Source organism: Eucyclogobius newberryi, unplaced genomic scaffold, assembly GCF_026437365.1.
Source record: "Eucyclogobius newberryi isolate DKJ021-1_F unplaced genomic scaffold, fEucNew1.0.hap1 SCAF_13, whole genome shotgun sequence".
Classification (NCBI taxonomy): domain Eukaryota; kingdom Metazoa; phylum Chordata; class Actinopteri; order Gobiiformes; family Gobiidae; genus Eucyclogobius; species Eucyclogobius newberryi.
Window position 1 is genome coordinate 29503888 of NW_027315757.1, and position 13034 is coordinate 29516921.

Here is a 13034-nt window from a genome sequence, read left to right on the forward strand (position 1 = left end):
AAATACGGAAACGCGGTTGAAAACAAACGATCCGATTGGTCAAATAATATCACTTGCTGCTCTCTGATTGGCCATGCGACATCATTGGCTAAAGTCAGTCTTTTTGAATTACTTATAATTTTTCAATTCGTAAACAACAACAAAAAACAAATGCAAACGGCCACACGCATAACTATAGATAATGTTGTATACAAAATATAATCTATTTATTTTAGATTTTTAACGAAGTGTGCCACCTACCGGATGTTGGTGTGTATTTGCCACGTTGCCGTAGTGCGAAATGTCGCAACGGGCTTATCGCACTCTGGTAGGACAAGGGAGCGGTTCAGGACTTTAAAGCATGACTTAAATCTGCGTCTCGGGTTACTTTTGTGTCTGGTGGAGTCTGAGCGCGCCTTGTTTGACTGTAAAATGCTCACGGACAGGATTTTGGAGGAAGAGTTTGACAAGGATGGAGAGCGCTGGTTCAACTCCCATCGTAACCTCGAACAAGGTAAAAGTCTGGCATTGTCCCCATTTCATGATCCTGGCACCTTTAAAGTAATTGAATGGTGTCTTTTTAATAAACTTTTGCATGTTTGTCAGACTAATAAAAGTTCCTGTCTTTAAATATGTCTAAAGATGAGCAAGCCTAGCCTAGACGTTTATTATAAGACAGTAGCAGCCTTCACAACTTTGCATAGAGAAAATAATGTAGATGATTTAAGCGTGTTGTTATAATTACAGAGCTTGTCCTCTTGCACACAAACTGTTTATTGTTTGTTGCATGAAACCATTTTTGATTCAGATAAAATTGTGACAAAAAATAAATCTGAATCCAAATCTCATTGGGTACAGTTACATGATTATGGTATGATTACAGAGTATGTGAGTGTGTTTGAAAATGATTCACAATGCAGAAATTCTTGGGTGAAGCATCCTGAGGAACTGCTCAAGCGGAAGTAATTTGAGGAATGTCATCTGATTTGTCACAAGTTCGTCATTTCAGATGTTGTTTGTGTCTAGAGCTTCACGTGGGTTGGGATCATGACTAAGTTTGTCCTAAATAAGAAACATATATTATTTTTCTTGCAACAGTAAGATATATTTAGATTCCAACCTCTGTCTGATGCAATTGTTTAGAGAGGAAGTTGGGTAAAGGGCAGGATACAATCAGTCAAGCTGCAGATGCCTTTGAGATACAGTCTGTTACACTTTCCCTGGTCTGTGTTTTGTTACAACCAGCTCACCTCCTTTGCTCCCACCATAGCTTTTGTAGACTTGTAACTATTAAAAGTTATGTTGAAAATTGTTGTGCAGATCTTCATCTGGCGGCGGAGCTGGGAAAAACCCTCCTGGATCAGAATCATGAGCTGGAAGAGGCCCTGCAGCAGATGTACTCCACCAACCAGGAGCAGCTGCAGGAGATAGAGGTGACACAATTTCATGGGAATGTGTCAATGGTTATTTATATGATTTATCACTTCCCCCTCTTTATTCGTAATTGTTAATGGCACTCAAATTGTGCAAAATATTACAATATGCTTAACATGTTTAGACATTTTTAACAATTTGAGAGCTTTAGCTGACTGTCCCTGCTGTGAAACCTAAGATTAGGAGCTCGCTACAGTTAAGCTTGTTACTTCAATCCATGACCCTTTTGCATGAGGAGATTATCTCCATGACCTACAGCGGTTTAAACACTTTGTTAATGACCACCAAAATAAGTCACCTGTTGATGTAAGACAAAAACTGTTATTCTGTTGAAGGAATGTGCACAAACTAGCAATCCAGTGTTCAGATTCCTGTAATACTGCAACAGAATGTCAGAATATATTCAACATTGATATCAAATTAATTTAGTTTTTTCTACTCCAGTATCTGACAAAACAAGTGGACCTGTTGCGTCAGATGAATGATCATCATGCCAAATTATATGAGCAGTTGGATGTGACAGCGCGAGATCTGGAGCAGGGAAACCAAAGATTAGTACAGGACAACAGGCTATCTCAGCAAAAGATCAAAAGGTTTGTCAAACAAATTCATATTACAAAAATACTTCTTTAATATTAAACTTACATTTTTTTGCAGTTTAACAGAGACTATCGACAGCCTGCAGAACCACATGGATGACCATGAAGTGGAGCAGCTCAAAACGTCTCAGGCCGATCGGAACAGACGAGAGACAGAGCAAAGGCATGCGCTGGGGGCACAGAGTGTGTCCTGCCTCAAAGAGCTGTATGACTTACAGGACAACAGGTAACAATGACAACCTGCGTTACAACAACACAGGGACATCAGAAATACTAAAGATCTTAACATACTTGTCCTTGTTATGTGGTGTAAGGAAAGATTAATGTAATCATATTAAGCAGAAGCCACACCGACAGCGAGCCTGTTTGTCTTGTGTGTATTACATGTCTCATCTTACAAATGAAATGTTGACCCTGGATAAATATTTAGTCACCTGTTTCCATCTAATTATTTTATGTTGATCCAAAGCAAATCAAATAATTTCTATTTTTAAGATTATGTATTCAAAATCTTTGTTACTTTGACATACTATGTATGTACCGGTATTTATTTAGCACCCATATTTCCTTTTGTGTCAGATGGATCAAAAACCAATATTTTGCTCAATACTCAAGAGCAATTTGTGTATTTGGATTGTATAACTTTTTCACCTTTTGCAAAATCCTGTCTTTCAGACATATTCACAATGACCACACAGAGGGGCTCTGGTCTCAACAGGTCTTTCACTTGAACCAAAAGCCGTGTCCGGACTCAGAGGAGGAGCACAGAGACCTGCAGCGCTGCATTGAGACCCTCCACAGTCAGATAGCCATAGAGAGGAGCTACAGAGAGGCGGCTGAACAGGAGATTGTGTTTACAGCCAGAGAAAACAGGAGCCTAGAGGAACGACTGGTCCTTTTGGATGGCTGCAGGGCTCGGAAACAAGAGCTGGAAGCTGAAGTGGAGCAGCTCAGGCGTCTGTGGCAGAGAGACTGTGCCAATAAGTAAGACTCGGATGTTTAGGTTATTGTTAGGTACATACTTATCTCCAATGTATTTGGGTTTCCTTATTACATACATTATTCTGATACATTTCACACTAATATTCTTATTTCAAAATGATTATACAAATTCTCGTTTATTTTTTCCTCAGTAGGTCAGGGCAGCTGCTGCTGTTGCCAGATACAGTTTTCTTTTCTTCAGAGGAAAACCCCGGCTCTGAGCAAAGTGAGACCTCAGAGAAATTGAGTGACGAGGACACACGTCTGAGCAGACAGAGGTTTAACAGCGACAGTGTTCTGACAGCTACTGATGAGATCCGCCTCAGCCACGACCAGATGTGCATCCGACGAGCGGAGGCGGTCAAACAGAGAGGCATGTCCCTGCTGCACGAGGTGGATGCCCAGTACAGCGCTCTGCAGGTATTACATGGCCCAGTGTCTCTGCTCTGTCTACTAGCATGATCAATGTAGTGCACTATTATTGCATTATTACTAAAGCAGTATTTCAGCTTAATCTAGTGATGGTAAGGGATTAAGGCATTAGTACTGCAGACAAAATTAACTTTTGTTTAACTGTCTTAAATGAAAAAGTATGGAGTTCACACTGTAGTTATGAAGAGGATCTAAACCTGTCACGATAACACATTTTGATACAAACATTGCTGAAGAAAATATTCCAATAAACCATAATATTAAAACTACTTTACATCACAGAAACATTAACTCTTAACTATTAACTCTTAACCTTTTTCTAAAGTATATGACCTGGAATTAATCAAAAGAAGAAGGAAACTATTTTGTACTAATTAATTATCTAAAATTGTTTATAGAAGTTACTTATTCAACTCTCTATAGCCTAATTCTTATCTTACTACAAAATATGGTAAATATTGAGGCCCAAAAATATTGACCCAGCTCTGATTTATTGAATAAGTTGATATAGTAATTATCATCACAGGCCTAAAATAGGACATGGCTCCAAATAAGTAATAGAATATTGATGGATGAGGACAATACAGTCATATATTGTGTGGCATGAATATCATGTTATAAATAATAATACAGTTAATGTCATTCAGGTCAAATATGAGGAGCTCCTACAACGCTGCAAACAGGCCTCAGACAGACTCACCCACAAGGCGGTGCAGACGTCCACCAGTCCTTTTGTGAAGAGTCGCTCTCGGAGGAGACTCTCTGACCTGGCTGTGGTTTGTGAAGATGCCCAGCCTGAATACAAAGTCCTGTTTAGAGAGCTGTTCACCTGCATCCATAAAACCAAAGAAGACCTGAGCCAGAGCAGCTTCACCTCCAAATGAGGCAAATTTTACTTGAATTGTTCTTGTTTCTCATCATGTTCATCATTTTGTGAGTCTGCAGCTCTGTCACTGTCATTCTGAGGAAATGAGGCCAGCTTTTGTAGTTGTAGTAGTTCACAAGAATTCATTTTTTCACTTTTCCCTAGGGGAAATAAACATTTATTGATCTTGATCATCGCCTCGAAGGCGTTATAACGTTGAGTTTGTTGATGCAAGATTTCAGTATAATTATACTGTAGTTTGGCTTTTTGGGATTTGGCTTTTGAGCAAAAGAAGGTTTGTGTATGGAGAAATGCGTTTGGGAATGTTGTATGAAAAAGAATGGAGAGCTGTTGCTAATTACCTACTCTAGCATCAGGAGTTGAGGATAATTGGCTTAACATTTGGTATTTGCTGAGTTGTGTAAGTTCACAAATGTCAGATTATGAACAAGGCATTTGGCATATGAAAGTATAAGTAGGTACAACCTCAAAAGTCACAAGTGTTATGTATAACTATGTAGTTATATTAATATACTGTTTGCAACAAGGTATTTATTTTCTAGAAAATTTGTATTTATTGTATTTACTATTTAATTTATTAAATTTCAATGCAATTAATATTGTTAACATTTCAAGTCTCAGGAAGTATAGAGCAATCAGTGTATTATTGCTGATTTATAGATTTACATAAATGTATTGTGAATTATCATTGTTTAAAGTACTCACTATATGTATAATTTAGTAAAAATTGCATATGTTATGTTATTTTCAGTATTGACTCAAACATGACCAAAGCAATTTTCAATAAAGTATTTTTCAGCATGAATTATCTATGAATGTCTGTGATGCTGTGAGAAAGTTATAAAATCATCAACATATATAAATGATGGGAACTGGACAAAAACAACATGACCTCGCCAACAATGGTATGATTTGAAGCAGACTTAAAGGTAGTACTAGTACGCGCCCATGTGGTTTCACACAGTAGTAATGTCATTGCCACATTCTTAAGAACTATAATTTATTAAGTTTTGAAAGCTGCAGTGTTTTCTTATATTATGTTTCAAATGTATTAATAACTTGAGCCCCTGAACCGCTCAGTACATTTATAGAGACTAAACTAGGGTGACAAGAGGCTCCTCAAACAAAACTGTCCAATCCCACAGTGCAGGGCGTCATTTGGACAATCATCCTTCTCCTTTAAGAGCTGTAAACTCTGGAATTCATTACCCCCTGAAATAAAGTGCATCTCGGAAGTAAATATAATATTCTTAAGTGCTGGCTGAAAGAAAATCAAAACTGTACCCACCTGTAAGTGTTATGAATGTGCATGAGTGAACGTGTATGAGTGAGGAAGAATGAGTGTAGATGTGTACATTTATCACAGATTTATTTACAATAATGGAAATGTGTTTTAATGCCTTTTATATCTGTGGGGGGAGTTAGAAATGGCCAACCAGGGACGGGAGTTGAAAATTAGCACTGACTATAAACTTTGTATGCATCACATCGGCTACAAGCTTTGTTTTGTAACTATGTATGATGCATTGTCCCTGTCAATAAAAGAAATAAATAAAAAATAATGGTAATGACGTGATGCAAAAATAACCTCAAGAAGAAACAAAGCTGAGGCTAATTGTAGAACACACACAAACAGTAGAAAGTAAATACATTAGCACAGAAATACTCACTGTAATATTGGTGTCATGTGATTTAGCAAATAATCACAACAAGTGGGCAGGGCATACATTCAGATTTATTTATGCAACATAGACAGGAAAGTGTGATGAATACTATAATTACTGTAACTGTAAAGTTAATGCTCATTTAGGTGTTCCAAATAGTCAAGCATTACAAGTCACAAATTATAATTTAATATATAAACAAACTTCATAATCAAATTAAAATGAAAAGTAATACAATATTCCTGTAACAATTGGCATAATTTGGTTATAAATGCTTTGGGAATCATGGCTGATTGAGGCATGGTATATGATCTGTTTGTACTACAATATTGAGGATAAAATTTGTCAACTATAATATTGGTCCTTGCATTTCACATCCCCAGCCTTCATGGGATTGGGTTTGACACCGCTGGGCTGAGCAGTAGTTTCCGCACAGTATCATTTGAACTCGTCTAGTCAGCGTCTCAGCACTGACAGAGTACCCAGCAGGAGATTAGCAGCATGAGGCCGAGGCCCATCAGGAGGTACAAGACTTGTCGCTGAGTGAGTCCAAGTGAAGAGGAGGTCGGTCTAGATTTCAGGTAGTCTTCCACCGAGTCTGTCAGGCTGTAGGGCTTTGGACAGTAACCCAGCTCACGACGCGCCTTGTCAATCTTGAACGTGTGGGTCACAGCTATGTTTCTCACCTATTTAATACACAAAATAGATTATAGCATTATACATGGCCCTATAGTAGTGGCACTCAAACCATTCGTGTATACCACGAATTGCAAAAAGTGGCTTTCTGAGTAAAACCAGATAAGATTGTAAGCAAGGTCTATAACAGGAGAAAACCAGGTCTATAACAGGAGAAAACCAGGTCTATAACAGGAGAAAACCAGGTCTATAACAGGAGAAAACCAGGTCTATAACAGGAGAAAACCAGGTCTATAACAGGAGAAAACCAGGTCTATAACAGGAGAAAATCAGGTCTATAAAAGGAGAAAACCAGGTCTATAACAGGAGAAAATCAGGTCTATAAAAGGAGAAAACCAGGTTTATAACAAGAGAAAACCAAAGAGGTTTGACACGGCAAGACTCAGCTGCGGACCAGAACACAACACATGAACTTAAACTACACAAAAAGACAAAGCTGTTGACTAAAGATTAATTTTCTAAGATGGATGGCTTGGAGGCTTTACTAGACAGGACAGTTATAGCATGAAATGGGGCAAGTTATCACAAGACCTCTGGCAAATAATTCAAACCCACTGCTTGTCAAAACTTACTTTGGTCACACAAAAAACTAAATAGAATAGCTTGACCATCCCACTCTCTATGAATTGTCCCAACAAGAATCTGACGTACCAAAATACACTATGGAAATCTGAACTGTTGTGAAGTCACTTCCTGTCCACTTCACTTGGCACTTCCTGTTCTTTTCTACCCCACAGTGGTTTATGTTTTATTCAGCGCACCATCATCGATCCCCCGGCCAGCAGCTGCCAGACCGACTCTTTGGTTTCGCCTCATCACACATTCATGAGGCCTTCACCCCACCACATACCTCCTTAAGATCAACAGCTAGTTCTGCCCCATAAAACATTTTAACATTCACAATTATTTCCAATAAGAGATTTTAGAAATTATTTCAACTGCAGTTTAAACTTGCAAAGGCTGTAAGTTGTAGACCCTCAACTGGACTTAAGTTTTAAGAGTGAAGGGAGGAGCTAACGATTCTGAAACTAAGGCAAACTAGTTGTTTACAGTCTGACAAATCCTTCTCTGAACAGAAATGGTTCCAGTTCTCAGTCAGATGAACCGAAGAAGCCTCTCAGCCAAACGCCTACACTCTTAACACAAAATAAAATTTCATTTGCCAAAGCCTGTAAGTGTTTTTTCATAATTAATGTGCAACAGAGATAGCATCAGATGAGAAGGATCCAATGGGAAAATACCCATAGCCTAAGACGGAGACTTAAACAGGAATCTATTAGCAGTAACATGATCACAGTTGGTCCACTGAACCGCTGACATTACCTTAATTAAATAGCTCATATATATTTGTATACATTCAGAATTAGAACAATGTATATACCTTAAATGAAATTACCTCATTTCTTGTAAAAAGCAGAGGCAGATGCATCACAGGTCTCAGGACAAGATGCATATATTCTACAAAGATCGCTGAAAAGAAAAGAAAAAAAAAAAAAAACAAGAGTCATAAATAGAGTGAGCAAAATAGTGATTTGGTGATCTGAGAGTGTTGAAGGCTACCTGCTGCATAGACAAGTGAAAAGGGGAGTCTTATCAAAGGCTGGCCATAACCAAGCTTTTTAAACTATGGAAAGGATTACTGTTACTATTATTTTGTAAAATGTTGATACTTATAAATAATTATTAAAATATCAGCCTTACCAATGGTTCAAACCACTCAAAGATATTGAATGATATTCCATCGTTAATAAAATAGACTTGTCCACTCTGCAACAGATGCAAATGCAGCACATGTATAACAACAATACAGCACAAGAAGGTACATTATTCTAATAATTATTGAGGTAACATGACTTTAGATATTTCACTAAAATATAACCATACTACTTTCTTACATGTATATTTAATGCACACATTGACATGAGAAAACAATGGTGCAGACAATAAAAGTTGTGTCTGAACAAATTACCCCCTTTTGAAATTCAATTTGAGACCATGAATAAAACATTGTAGGACTCACAGCGACACAGCTCCTCTGTGGAGTTAGAGCCTCTAATGCCAGTGTGTGAGCCACCACCAGGTTGTCAACATGTACCCAGTTCATCTTAGCTTGAGAGTTTCCAAATCGAAAACTAAAGAAGCGCCGCTCCACATTTACCTAGGCACACACAGCATTTCATTCAATACAAGAACTGTGCTTAAAGGTACACTACATCACTTTTCTGGTTTTCTGGTCTGCCATCTCTTGGAGATGCTATCGCTTTGCCTGGAATTTTTCACAGAATCACATTAAATTGCATAAATTTAATTATAGGGATTTAAATACAGGGATTTTGTTGCATAAAATCCCTTGAAAAACATACATTATTCTTCTGAACAGGATTGCCTCTCCACAGATCTAACCTGTAACCAGGCTTAGTGGCCCCACACATTTTTTTCCATAGAGATTGGTCATTGGAGTTGGACATTCCAGGCAAAGTCATAATATCTCCATGGAAGCAAGCAGGTGGAGGACCCTCGATCAGAAAGTTACAGTGATCCTAGAGTCAGACTGACTACAGTGGTTATTATAGACTGATAGTTTTTGAGTTCTTTTTAATTATAGACTGATTCTGCAATTAATAGTTCAACATAAACAGTACATTTTAAGTGCAATGGAACAATATTCAAAACTAATTTTCTTGATGACTGGACACTAATATTAACTTCAGTCAGAGTACTCAAATCTGTGCCTAACTGAGGCATACCTAAACCAAAGGCAAGAGTATGATTGATGTACAGTGAACACTGGGCCGAGGTACTGAGACCTTGACCAGACAGTGTGGCCTTGGAGAGGACAACGTTCCATGGAAGAAAGCCACATGTAACTAGAGCCAAAAGAGCTTTATCAATAATGTAGACATTTAGTGTAAGATCTCACCATAACTCTGTGAAGATGTCTCCTCTCCTCTGGGCCGTAGATGCCACAGGGCCGGAGCACACAGGTCCGCAGAAGCTCACCGGCTGCAGAAGAAAGTTAATTGTAAATATTACTATGGTCCAATCATTAAAGATAACATGTACGTCATTGCAACACATGTGTTAAGTTTAAGTTACACTTTATTGTCCCCAAAGGAAATTTCATTCTCTGCATTTGAACAGTTATTTCAATGCCGCTGGGGCACTTTCTCAGCTAAAGTGATTGCTGCAGTGCAGGGCTTGGGGATCCATCTCCAGATCTTTGCGCGAGGCATTGTCAGGACTACCTGGAGGAAGGTGCATGTTTTGGGTTGATGAGGGAAACAGGAGTGCCCGGAAAAAAAACACCCAAACACAGGGAGAAACATGCAAATTCCACACAGAAAAGCCCGATCTGGCCCCGGAGTCTAACCAGCAACCTTCTAACCACTCTTCCATTTTGCAGGGACAAAACAGACATGTCAACAGACATTTGGGGCCCCCTCTAATTTAAATTAGTTGGACAAGGACCAAATATAGGCCTCGGGAGAAAGAGACTCCTTTGCCCCCCGTCTACTCCCCTGCTTTTTGTGTCGATCTAAATATAAACTAGTGCTGCAGCTCATATTGGATAGCTGTGTTTCCATGGTAACTTCTACCTCTTAAATCCTGACAGGCCAAAAATAGCAGCTAATAACTTCCAATAGTCTTTAGACTGATCATTTCACACCTTTTAGAGAGCATCCATTGGCTGAGAGTACCATCTGCTCTGCAATAGACTTTGTCCTGGAGTAGTGGTCAATGTGCTGGCGAAAAAACAAAATGCTTTCATGTCTGTGCCCTTGAATATGTATTTGCCTTTTACAATTAATCCTGTTTGACTCAATGACTCACCATGTCTGGAGGTATATAAGGCACAGAGGTCTCATCCCCATCCTCTATGGGTTTACCGTCAAACACCACATTAACAGTACTAGTGTAGACCAGTCTGGGAATGCTGCACTCTTTACAAACTAAATAGAAGCATAATGCGAATGATTATTCCACAGCGATTACAAATTAGGTACATTTATAAACCTTATTTAATGGTGTAAATTTTGAGTTGAAATATATATAATGACATACTCACCTTTTATAACGTTATTTGTCCCACCAATGTTGATAGATTCTACCAGCTGCTTCTTCAGCTGAAAGAAGAGCAATAAAGTTCACAAAATGCTTAAATAAAAAATATAAATATTTAACAAAAGATATTTGTGTATATTACATTAGAAAAAATAACATTAAGTTATTCATAATGTACAGTTGAACCAGTGAAATGGAAGGGGGGAAAACATGCTTCAATCAACGCATCATATCTTGTACTGTGCCTACTGTTACATTGTCACAGTTGTACAAGCCTCAGACAAAAGACTGGTACCTGGTCTGGTCCAGACATGCCATATGATGCAGTATGGAAGATATAGCTCACGCCTTCACATGCTTTATACAAAGAACAGTAGTCACGGATGTCACTCTGAAGAAAAGAACAATGTCATTCAGTCATTCATATGTTCATTCACATTCTTCCTCAAAAAAACACATTTCCCTTCAGTACATGCACAAGCTGAATGACTTAAGTCTGTCCTTGTGCGGATCAGCTGGTACGTTGGTGCGTTTCTAATGAGGCACAGTAATAATTAAGATGAGAGTGAGGCCTGCAGGTGAAACCCGAGGCTTGTCTCCACCTGGAGTGACCCAGTCAGCAGCTGTCGCTCCGGGCGATCACTCACCTGTGTCTTTCCAGACCTCATTGATACTGTTGCAACCACGCACCAAACCCTGCACACCTCATTTTCATTTCAAACATCAACAGTCAATATATGACATTCGATATGTAATTTGTTCCTAGTATTTGCCTTCACTGTGGATAAACAGAAAGTGAAGTGATATGCTGACATTCCAGTGCAGTGGTTTACCTGGATAAATTGTGCCCCTTCAGGGAGATCACTGGGCGGCCTGTTCATGTCCAGAAGTATAACAGACATGCCCTGAGCAATAAGTGCTTTGCCAAGTCTGAACCCAAAGTATCCTGCTCCTCCAGTCACAAGCACCTTTCCCAGCGAGGCTGGCCGAGCCAAAGCTGCCTCCTCGCCCAACCTGGAGGCAATACAGTCTGGACTGGTGCATCTGGCCGCCAGTGCCCCGCTGCCCCGGTGGCGTAGCACCGCAATGGGGCTGGACGCCACTGCGGGGGCTGGACCCTTGACCCACGGCTGGAGGTGGTTGTGCATGTGCAGTCCACTGGTCTGTAGGCAGCAGGGGCTGTAGCAGGGCTGCTGTGAGAGCAGGCACCCGGATACTCCTCTCCCACTCATGTTGGCGTCACAGCTTAATAAAGCAGCCTAGGTTTGGAGCAAACTAGGATTACTTCAAATATTAACTTAATATGTCCTAAATACAGTGTGTTACGTTACCCTTTCTTCCAACCCATCAACCAATGCGTCTAACTAGTGTTATAAACTTATATACATATTATATACACATACTTATATACATATTATTATAGATTATATATATAGTACAGTATATCCAAAATAGTGGAAACCAAATTTCTTAAACGGTCGTATGGACAAAAAAAAATTCTGGTGTATATTCAAGTCCTCTGCAATGCTAGTCTGTTTTGTGAGGATTTTCTCCATTTTCTGTTCCTTCTTGGAGTTGCACTAAGTCGTATTTCTAGTAGTAATTAATTAAAGGCTGAGTAAAGTGTGAATAAAGCCCTAATATTGCCGCAAACAAAATGAATAAAGAAAGCCTAGACCTATAAGACATGAAGAGACTTACCATCAGACCTCTATCGCCTCACGTTCTGTGTGTTTCCAGCGGAACTCTATGCGCCTCTTGAACAGGTCCTGGAGCCACGCGCGTCAGGTTCTTCCCTCTCATTGGCGCGCGCCGCAGCGTCATGTGTCTCAGGGCATCAGGTGAATGAACGCACTTGACCTGTTTGAACTACAACTACAAAATTAGTTGACAATTGAATCTAATTAACCAAACATATTTTTCCAGATTCTGAAAGATCCAGTAACTTCAATGATTATTATTATGGAAATATAGAAAGTTAAAAGAATCTTGTTTTTCCCCAATAGCTCCTTGTTTTTTGAAGGCCACAGCAAAGAGCTAGACCTTGTTGGTGTTACTGGAGAAACGGACACTGGGCAGTATACAGTATAATTGTGGGACAGCAGAACAACAGTATAATTGTGGGACAGCAGAACAACAGTATAATTGTGGGACAGCAGAACAGCAGAAGACCCCCAGTTCAGCCCATTCATGGGATTTAAGCTCTGTCCATCTAAATACACAGTGTGTCAGTTCCCCTGTCATGTAGACTGATAGTTCCTATTTCCAGCTCTTTTCCTTTGGGAACGTTCTTCTGGTGAT

The 13034-nt window shown here is 39.3% G+C and overlaps 2 protein-coding genes across 4 annotated transcripts; one reads left to right on the plus strand and one right to left on the minus strand.

Moving 5' to 3' along the window:
- Positions 1-294: 294 nt before the first annotated feature.
- cdr2a (cerebellar degeneration-related protein 2a) lies at positions 295-4775 on the plus strand. 3 transcript variants are annotated; one of them, XM_072443354.1, is made up of 8 exons: positions 295-493; positions 1300-1412; positions 1858-2006; positions 2071-2238; positions 2688-2996; positions 3146-3413; positions 4073-4328; positions 4364-4775. In XM_072443354.1, the coding sequence occupies exons 1-7, from the start codon at positions 412-414 to the stop codon at positions 4307-4309; spliced, it is 1326 nt and encodes a 441-aa protein (XP_072299455.1). In that variant the 5' UTR covers positions 295-411; the 3' UTR covers positions 4310-4328; positions 4364-4775. The 3 variants fall into 3 exon arrangements, with proteins under 3 accessions (XP_072299455.1, XP_072299454.1, XP_072299456.1); XM_072443353.1 differs by having other exon boundaries at positions 4073-4775; XM_072443355.1 differs by having other exon boundaries at positions 3149-3413; positions 4073-4775.
- A 1446-nt stretch (positions 4776-6221) lies between these two features.
- Positions 6222-11972, minus strand: sdr42e2 (short chain dehydrogenase/reductase family 42E, member 2). The gene is made up of 11 exons (XM_072443356.1): positions 11567-11972; positions 11029-11124; positions 10738-10795; positions 10503-10621; positions 10339-10414; positions 9592-9674; positions 8692-8829; positions 8373-8438; positions 8232-8295; positions 8068-8141; positions 6222-6661 (listed from the first exon to the last, which is right to left on the minus strand). The coding sequence occupies exons 1-11, from the start codon at positions 11963-11965 to the stop codon at positions 6440-6442; spliced, it is 1395 nt and encodes a 464-aa protein (XP_072299457.1). The 5' UTR covers positions 11966-11972; the 3' UTR covers positions 6222-6439.
- Between the last annotated feature and the right edge of the window lie 1062 nt (positions 11973-13034).

What these genes read in the sequence shown, in the direction of transcription:
- sdr42e2 (XM_072443356.1), bottom strand. Translation starts at nt 11,965, where the DNA reads ATGAGTGGGAGAGGAGTATCCGGGTGCCTGCTCTCACAGCAGCCCTGC. An exon ending in AAGGGGCACAATTTATCCAG is followed by an intron (nt 11,125 to 11,566) that starts GTAAACCACTGC and finishes TCTTTTCTTCAG; the next exon opens with AGTGACATCCGTGACTACTG. An exon ending in CACAGAGGAGCTGTGTCGCT is followed by an intron (nt 8,439 to 8,691) that starts GTGAGTCCTACA and finishes CATCTGTTGCAG; the next exon opens with AGTGGACAAGTCTATTTTAT.
- cdr2a (XM_072443353.1), top strand. Translation starts at nt 412, where the DNA reads ATGCTCACGGACAGGATTTTGGAGGAAGAGTTTGACAAGGATGGAGAG. An exon ending in AGCAGCTGCAGGAGATAGAG is followed by an intron (nt 1,413 to 1,857) that starts GTGACACAATTT and finishes TTTCTACTCCAG; the next exon opens with TATCTGACAAAACAAGTGGA. An exon ending in CAGAGAGACTGTGCCAATAA is followed by an intron (nt 2,997 to 3,145) that starts GTAAGACTCGGA and finishes TTTTTTCCTCAG; the next exon opens with TAGGTCAGGGCAGCTGCTGC.